Source organism: Lutra lutra, chromosome 16 (genome assembly GCF_902655055.1).
Source record: "Lutra lutra chromosome 16, mLutLut1.2, whole genome shotgun sequence".
Taxonomy (NCBI): domain Eukaryota; kingdom Metazoa; phylum Chordata; class Mammalia; order Carnivora; family Mustelidae; genus Lutra; species Lutra lutra.
In genome coordinates, this window is record NC_062293.1 from 3,599,281 (window position 1) to 3,608,404 (window position 9,124).

A 9,124-nucleotide genomic window follows, 5' to 3' on the forward strand; every position below is an offset into this window, starting at 1 on the left:
ACCCGCATCACAGCTCACTCAGAGCAAGGAGCCAGGCCTCTGGAAAAGGCACTGGCATTAAGGATCTTTTCGTTGTGTTAGAGAGATGTGACAACCCTGCCATGTGCCCGTGGTACACGCTGGAGGGGATGGATCGTCCGCTGACCTCCAAGCCAGAGGCTGGCTTTGCTGTCAAGACATCAGGCCTCCTCCATCCCACCCGGCCACGTGGGCTCCAGGCCGGAAGGGCTCTGGCACACCTGGGGGCCCAAGGCAGCCTGGGGTTAGATTCCTAGCTCCCCTGTGAAAATTCCAAAATGACAAGACAGGCAAGAAAGCCCACACTCAGCACCTCAGAGCCCCAGCAGGGATGGCATTTTGTCTGATCTGCTCTGGCAGGCAGGGAGGCCACGGAACCAGAGCCGACGGGGTCGAGGACCGCTGCAGGCCCTGGAGATACCCAGGTGAGATAAAGGAGAGTAGCGGGAACACAAGAAATGAGCACCATAGATTCAGATTATCAGACAGATAAAATCTAAAATGGTATCCTTAATTCTCTATTTGTCCAGCCGCAACAGACCTATGATTACGTTCCGGCAGCAGATCTCAGGCTGCACAGCCGGCTGTCAGCCTGAAGCCCACGCAGCGCGCGGGAGGGCTCCGCTGGTGAGAACACGCTGCTCATCTTCTCACCCCCAGGAGCCCAGGAACCAACCACACAAAAACTACCGAAGAAAAATGAGAGAATCGGTTCCTGGACTCAGCGGCACCAGCTGCCCGAAGAGAAGCAGCCCCGGCACTGCTTTCAAGAAAAAAGCAAAAGTCTAGCTTAAATATTCTAATTTCAAATCGTGGGTGTTCCTGTCCCCTAAGGCGCTGGGCAAGGTCCCGGCAGGGAGCGCGCCCCACACGGGGAGCAGCTCGCCCGGCAGCGGGATGGCGGCGGGGTCACTCCGCGGCGGCCAGCTGCTCGATGGCACAGCGCACTCTCTTTGCCGTCTCTTCGAATTCTCTCTGCTTACTGTTGGTTTCCTTTGCCTGGAAATAAAGAAGAGGCGCATGAAACCGAGCCGAGAGCTTCCCCATCACACCCTGTAGATAAGACCAACGCGGAAAGCACAAGGCAACATTGACTGAGCCCCTAACAAATCAGGCGCTGGGTTAGGGCAGAGACCGCCCCCCCAACGCTATTTGGGGCTGAATATCCCGACTCAAGATCCCCCCACCTCAGCTACATCCTAATAATCATAAAAGAAAACACTCCGAAACCTTTGTGCCCTAAGCACCATTTCACCTGCTTCACACACACGAACTGCTTTCTCGAAAGCTCGGTGTCCCCGTGAGGCAGGTGTCACCACCGTCTGCGCTCTACCATGAGGAAGACCGCACCGCACCAGGTGTGCAGGTGGCCCAGCTAGGCTCTGGCACATTCCTGCTCTTAACCACCGCCCACACTGCTTCAGAAGCTCCCCCAGCTCAGGCCCGGAGCCCCCTCTTGTCCACGTAGACGCTGCGGAGCCTCGGCTTTCTCTCCTGAAACAGAAGCGTCTTCTGCTTCCAGCAGCCGACGCTGCCTTCTGACCTGTTCATTCCGCTCAGTGCTCCGTCTAGGACAATTGCCGGATCCCATCAGCAGATCCAGGAACCTCTCTCCCAACCCTCATGTGTGTTCTCCTGGATTTCTCGGACACGTTAAAAAGCTAACAGACCTTTATTGAGTTTGTTTTCTAACTAGAGGCTAACTTCAAAAAATTACTTTTCATTAAGTATTTTTGTGTATCTTAATTTTGCTGCCATGTATGAGGCTTACTTAAAATTATTAATTAAAAGAAACATTAATCAAATAAGAAATTGACACGAAAAAGAGAACAGCATCTGACAATTAGTGGTGTGCCCTGTAATGGACAACCCCGCAACCTGAGTGTCTCGTCTCTATGGATATGAAAAGACGACCATGGTCTTTTTGTTTTTTAAGTAATCTGTGCGCCCACCATGGCACTTAAACTCACAACCATGAGATTAAAGAGTTGCGTGGCCATCAACTGAGCCAGGCAGGGGCCCTGAGCATGGCCTTTTAAAATATATTTTTTATTTATTTTTTTCTTCTCTTTCAATAAAGCTTAAATTAATTAAGCCCTGATGTACACGGCTATAACTTAACCTCCAGAACACGGAGGTCAATACCTCCATTTTAAACGCTTTTTTAAAAAGATGTATTTATTTCAGAAAGTGAGATAAAGTGCACATGCATGTGTGTGACCATGGGGAGGGGCAGAGGGAGAGGGAGGAGAATCCCCCACAGACTCCCCGCTGACCACAGAGCCCAACTCAGGGCTTGATCCCACAACCCTGAGATCATGACCTGAGTCAAAATCAAGAGTGAGACATTCAACCAACTGAGCCACCCAGGTGCCCCTCTATTTCTTAATAAAGGTAGATCGAAGGAAAAATCAGAAACTCACGGGGCACCGCCTGGGTGGCTCAGTCGATCAAGCGTCTTGACTCTTCATTTCCCCTCAGGACATGATCTCAGGGTCGCAAGACTGAGCCCCACATCGGGCTCCACACTCGGCAAGGAGTCTGCTCGGGATTCTCCCTCTTCCTCTGCCCCTCCCACTCTCTCCTTAAAATAAATAAATAAATCTTCAAAAAAAATCGGAAACTCACTATTAGAAACATAACGTTCACTGAGCAGAAGTTTACCATCTGGAGCTTTGGTGTCTCCTCCTTCCCCTTGGGCTTCTTTTTTTTTTTTTTTTTTTTAAAGATTTTATTTATTTATCTGACAGAGAGAGATCACAAGCAGGCAGAGAGAGAGGAGGAAGCAGGCTCCCTGCTGAGCAGAGAGCCCGATGCGGGGCTCGATCCCAGGACTCTGAGATCATGACCTGAGCCGAAGGCAGCGGCTTAACCCACTGAGCCACCCAGGCGCCTCCCCCTTGGGCTTCTTTCTCCCTCATCACTAGCGTCCACAAATGCAGGTCTGCTTGCTCCCATTAAGGTCATTCCCTGAACTAGTTTCTTTTCTTTTCTTTTTTAAAAATATTTTATTTATTTTTTTGACGGAGAGAAACACAGCGAGAGACAGAACAGAAGCAGGGGGAGTGGGAGAGGGAGAAGCAGCTCCCCACTGAGCGGGAGCCTGATGTGGGGCTCGGCCCCAGGACCCTGGGATCACGACCTGAGGCAAAGGCAGATGCTTATCGACTGAGCCCCCCAGGCGCCCCTGAACTGGTTTATTTTCTAACTGGTTCTAATTTACTTCATTTTCCTCAAAAGGTAGAGGCGGCGATGCAGCAGCAGGAATGTCATGAGCAGGGAGCATGCTCCCAGCCTAGACCCCTAAAAGGCTGGCTGTCCAGGAGGGCAGCACGCCTTCCCTCGCCAGGCCGCAGGTGGGCCGCTCCCTCAGCGATCCTGTCACATGGACGAGCAGCGGCATCTCCCGTGGGAGCCTGGGGCCTCAGACACCCGCGGCATCACAGCCAACATCTGTGCCTGGTCTCCAGGATCTGCACACCTGACACGGTTACCTCAACTGTCCAATAAACGACTACCTTAAACCACATGCTGCGACCACAGAGCTGACTTTCCGGTTGAACACGCCAGCCCCCCACCGTACTCACCCTCACAGAACAGACGAGGTCTGCATGCCAACGCACACTCAGGAGTGACGTGCCCTCGACTGCCCACCGGGGGGCTCCAGGGCAAAGCAGACAGACCTCTGGTTACACGGGTTCCCTGCACTTGGCTCTGACCCCAGACATGACCATCCGTCCACATGGGCAAGTGCACGGGGACACGAGGGGACCTGACTTTTACATTAGTGATAATTACTCGCAGCAGACCTTACAGTCAGCTGGTAGTCTAGAACAGCATGTCCCACAGGGCCCTTTGCAACGACAAAACTATTCTGTTATCTGCGCCATGCAGCATGGCAGCAACTGGCCACGTCCCGCCACTGGGCAGGTAGGACACTGTGTGACCGGAGCACGGAAACCTGCCCTCTACAGAGTCTTTGTCATCAAAGCCACGCCCAGTGACGGCCACAGGGCTGGAGCACAGCTCCGCAACATCACAACAGTACAGCGAGGCCACAGGCTCACAAACGCCGTTGTGTAAACTGATGATGGAAAGTATGAGCAGCATACGCTTTTTAGTCTTTTTTAAAATACAGAAATTTTTAAATTATCTGAAGGAGACCCAGCAAACAGTTAGTGGTGGTCGCCCTGGGAATAGCATGGAGCTTTTGAGTCTCCTTCTGAAAGCTTACATTGTTTTGTGATTAAACAAAGCGACAGCAACAAAGGCATCCTTTTGAAGTATCTTGTGTTCTGGGGCGCCTGGGTGGTTCAGTAGTTTAAGTGTCTGCCTTGGGCTCAGGTCGTGATCCCAGGGTCCTGCTCAGCGGGGAGTCGGCGTCTCCCTCTGCCCCTCGCCCTGCTGGTGCTCGACTGCACACTCTCTCAAATAAATAAGAATCTTAAAAAAAAAAAAATTAAGCTTCCTGTATTCTGACTTGGGGAGAACAGAAACAGTTGTACAATGAAAGCAAAACATTTTCTTCCCACCCCCCACTTTTCTCAGTTGCCTGTTTACCCTGGTCTGGTGTGGCCCCACTGCTGTTCCCGCAGATGGTGGCGACCTGGTGGGCTTCCTGCTCCAGTGAGTCACCTCTCCCCGTAGGCACCTGGCTCTGCCCACCAGACCACGGGGCCTAGAAGCAGTGGGTCACTCACTGTCTTGGAGCTGTGCTGTCACAACAACCTTCTCCTCTTTGTTGCAACACCGATAACCTTTGTCTTTTTCAGTGCCCCACAGTCTGGCTTCAGCCTCTCCCTGGGCTACACATCGATCCCCCTCCTGTTTGCTGGGGCACAGCTTTCTCACCACTGTCCCCTAAGTAAAGAGGCTGGTCTCTCACCTAGAATGGGCTTGCCAAACTGTGACCCATGGGACACAGCCTATTTCTCATACAGTCATTGGGCTACAAATGCTTTTCACATTTTTAAACAGTTGTGAAAACAAGAACAACAGAATAATATCTACTAGAGAGCGGCCGGGTGGCTCAGTTGTTTGTCTGCCTTCGGCTCAGGTCATGATCCCAGGATCCTGGAATCGAGTCCCACATGGGGTTCCCTGCTCAGTGGGGAGCCTGCTTCTCCCTCTGCCCCTTCCCTCTGCTCACGCTCTCTCACTCTATATAAATAAAATCTTAAAAAAAAGAAAGAAAGAAAAAGAATATCTAACAGAAACCTGCAGCCCATGAAAGCTAAAATATTGACTATCTGTGGCACCTCACGGAGGGTGTGCTGACCCCTGACCTAGAAGGCTCTCCCTGGCCCACTTCCCACTTCCAGCCCTGCAGTTCCCAAGGCCGCACTGTGCAAACACTCTTCCACAACATGCTACACTGACTGCCAAGTTCTTCCACTTTCCTAACAAAAAAGTTGGTATTCAGCATTTATCCTGTATCAGACAGAACTATTTTATAATCATCTCTAAAAAGGAACATAAATTTTCAACCAGAAAAGGGTCTCCGAAATCATGGGGATCTGCCCTCCACATGCAACCAAGACCGGCCTGAACTCATGGAGTCCGTGAGTGGCGAGGACAGAACCAGGATGTCCGCTCCCGGCCCAGTGCTTTGCTACAAGGACAGCAAACACCCAACATTTATTCTCTGTAATATTGTCAGGCTTAGCAAATAAAAATAGGGGACGCCCGGTAAGTTGAAACTTCATAAACTTCACAAAAACAAGTCACTTTTTTAGAATACATCCATACAAAACACGAACTATACCTGAAATTCAGGTTTAACTGGGAGCCGACTTTCTCTACCCCCGGGGCTGCCTGGTACCCATCCCGCTGTGGACCCTCGGCCTCACCCCTCCTCTCCCCCAATAACCCAGGATGCCTGATCCCAAGGTCCAGTTGGACTGGAGCCTCTTCTTCCCCAGACCCATGATGCCCCTTCCCCGACATGCTGCTACGTGCCCCCAAACCCTCTGCCCCAGCATGCCCACACCCGAACACACAGCGTGTAAACGGCCTCCCACACCGACTGTCCCTGAAGGCCGGACGCCAGCCTGACCACCACCGCCCACCACCAGAGGACCTCGCACTAAACACATCTTCCAAGAGGGAACAACCCCAAGACCACATTCCAGGAGAGATGCTCCGAGGGGCTTAACACTGCTCTCCGAGGAAAACAGCCACTCCGGGGCGAGGGCGTAGCACTCGGTGCTCAGCGGGGTTGGCCCTTGGGTCTCGCTCCGGATGATACGTACGATTTTGTTCTTGGCTCTCTCTTTGTCCAGTTTCAAAAATTCACTGAGGGTTAATTCTTCAAACTGCTTCTTGACGGAAAGGAAAGCACAACCAGATGAATGCTTCTTATGCTCCTCTCTAGAAAAATCGATACGGGACCAGAGACACGTCAGGGAAAGGGAGAAGAGCGAGTGTGTCAGCAGCACCCAGCTCCCGGCCCCCAGACGTGCCTCCCTCTGCTCACGCAAGTCCGCAGGACCACGGCTGGGTCCCAGGGCCGCTCCCACTGCCCACCCCTGGCTGCCCTCTCTCGGGACATCTCCCACTGCGCTTAGGGTGAGGGGATTTTTCTGGAGTCCTGCAGCAATTAGCAGGAAAGGTGGTCCAAGGGCAGGGGCGGCACACCTCAAACCCCTCTAAGACCCTCGAGGAAGGAACCGTGTGAACTAATCTCCCCCATTTCCCTGGAATCGTTACGGGATCTGCTCGCTGGCCAGGCTTCTCCGGGGAACTCCCCGGCCTCGCCGTCTGCCCTGCGAATTACCCCTGCATAGAGGACAGCAGTGCGAGCGGAACAGCACCGGAACGAACACACGGCCGCACCAAGCCCCAGAGGACAGCCGATAGGAAGGACCGTCTGAACCTTCTCCGGCACTGAGAAATTCACTCCCAGGAGCACAACGGGTACTCCCTCGGCGATCCCGGTATGCGCACCGTGCCAGCCCCGTCAAGAACGGGTCACGAGGCACCTGGTGGCTTAGTCGGCTGAGCAGGCTGGGACCGGGCCCCGCATCGGGCTCCCTGCCCAGGGGGGAGCCTGCTTCTCCCTCTCCCTCTGCCTGCCGCTGCCCCTGCTTCTGCTCTCTCCCTGTCAAGGGAATACCTAAAATATTAAAAAAAAAAAAAAAGAATGGGTCATGAGAGCAAGCACGTTAGGGAAACCAGCAACTCTCTTCTGGCCAAGAAGAGACGGCGTGGGCGAGTCTCTATAGGAAATAGTAACTGTGGCCGCAACGGGGTGTGAGCAGGGGCAAAAATGAGAGGAGAAGGTGGCGTCACACACAGGACAGCCATCGGGGTCGCGCCAACACACACGGAATTGAAAGAAACAGCCTAGATGCCTTGAAGAACAAAACCCCAAACGCGCCAGGGTAGCCCTTGGGACTGTCTGCTCTGGCGCGTGAGTGGCAGCTCCGGGACACTTCAGATCTGAAGACTCCCGCTAGCAGAGCACCCGACCCCCGCGCGTCCCCGCAGGCTCCGCTCCCGCACGGGCCAGACCCGACAGGCGCCAAGGACAGTCCTCCAAGAACGCGCCTTCCTTCAGCCTCCGCTCTGCAGGCCCGTCGGGCCAAGTCGGGTCGGAAAAGGCCTAAGTGCCGCTGGGCAGCGGCGCAGAAATTCGGCCGCTGGCCGTGACAGGGGCACAACACGAGCTGCAAAAGCCGCGGCCGGCTCCCCCACCGAGTGTCTCGGACATTCGCATGGTTTTCTCAGGCCCAGCTCGCAGCGGGGCGCCCTGGAAGCCCAGCGAGGCTGGCCTGGGGGACTTACATAGGGTCATCATCCGGCTCCCAGCCTTCCAGCTCCTTGAAGCAGAAGAAGCACTGGGCCAAGTCGGGCTCGTTCTCAGTGGGGCAGTGGATGAAGCCGGCCTCGGCCATCTGCAGGGGAGAGCGCAGGCTCAGGCCCCGCTAGGAGCTCTAGGATCCAGGAGCCCGCAGCGGGCGGGGTCGCCCTGGCCGGGAGCCCACGGAGGGAGGGGTCGCCCCCGGGTCTGGAAGCCCACAAGGAGAGGGGCGCCCGGGAGCCCACAGAGGGAGGGGTCGCTCAGGATTCGGGAGCCCACAGGGGGAGGGGCTTCACGGGGCCGGGAGCCCAGAGCTGGGTCCGGTCACCCCGGGACCGCGTCAGGGCTCTGGGGAGGGGCAGGCCTGGGGCCCAGGGAGGCCACGCGGTCTCACCCGCTCCGGGGTGCAGGCGCAGCCCTCCAGGAACGGCCAGTTCTTGAACGTAGAGACGCGGTGGTCCTTGAGGTAGAGCTGCCAGGCGGGGGGCAACGACGAAGCGCCCATCCCGCCGCCGCAGCCGCCGAGCGCCGACTTGATTCAAACGCGGCGGTTGGCGGCCGGCGCGGGGCAGGTCGGGAACGCGCTGCCCCACCGCGCTCCGCCCGCGGCTTTCTGGGAAGGCAAGGCTGGGCGGCGCGGGGTGTGCTGGGAGTTGTAGTCCTCCGGCCGCGCGGCTCCGCTACTCGCGGCGCACCGAGCGCGCCCCCTCCCCACCACCCACCCCCCGCCCCGCCGGGCGCTGGCCCCTTCCCACACTTGGCGTTTCCCCGACGGCTTACGAAGACTGGTGGGAAGAGGCGTTGAGGCTGCTCCGACGTCCCCGGGGTTCAAGGAGTGACCGCTGTCGAGCACACTTATGTTAAGCCTGTGCTCATTAAACACTCCCCTTTTCCATAAGATTTTGTAACAGATATCTAATTCATAGATCAGCTTTCGGCTGTATCAAATTTTACCGATAACAGCTTCTGCCATTTTGATCCTTCTGCATTATTTGTGCCAAGTTCCTACTCTCTGGGGTCCCATTTTTAACATCTGTATGTAGTAGCCAGAAACCCCCTGAGGCTTGTGTCCGTGCTGGCCTTGTTAGTTTTGTGCATTTCGACCGGCTGCGGTCCTCGAGGGCTGAGTGAGCCGCTTCGTGCGCAGTGACTTCCCAGCAGAAGGGACGAGAAAACTGAGCAATCTCGTGAAACAGCGGGGAGGACACAGGGACAGAGACCCACCCAGAGGCGGGAGGGAGGGAGGCAGCCTGCACTGGGTCTGTGCCTGCTAAATTCTCCGGTCAAGGTCTACCTGGTTAACCT

The 9,124-nt window shown here is 55.3% G+C and overlaps 1 protein-coding gene across 1 annotated transcript; it reads right to left on the minus strand.

Annotated features, from left to right (window-relative positions):
• Positions 1-475: 475 nt before the first annotated feature.
• Positions 476-8,399, minus strand: BIRC5 (baculoviral IAP repeat containing 5). The gene is made up of 4 exons (XM_047706523.1): positions 8,214-8,399; positions 7,804-7,913; positions 6,270-6,387; positions 476-1,017 (listed from the first exon to the last, which is right to left on the minus strand). Exons 1-4 carry the CDS (start codon positions 8,322-8,324, stop codon positions 928-930), a joined length of 429 nt encoding a protein of 142 aa, XP_047562479.1. The 5' UTR covers positions 8,325-8,399; the 3' UTR covers positions 476-927.
• Positions 8,400-9,124: the final 725 nt, after the last annotated feature.

Bases quoted from the DNA above. Each gene is read 5' to 3' on its own strand.
- BIRC5 (XM_047706523.1), bottom strand. From the start codon at position 8,324: ATGGGCGCTTCGTCGTTGCCCCCCGCCTGGCAGCTCTACCTCAAGGAC. The intron at 7,914-8,213 runs GTGAGACCGCGT...TCTCCCCTGCAG, and splicing joins GCGCCTGCACCCCGGAGCGG to ATGGCCGAGGCCGGCTTCAT. The intron at 6,388-7,803 runs GTAAGTCCCCCA...CGATTTTTCTAG, and splicing joins GAGCCGGATGATGACCCTAT to AGAGGAGCATAAGAAGCATT.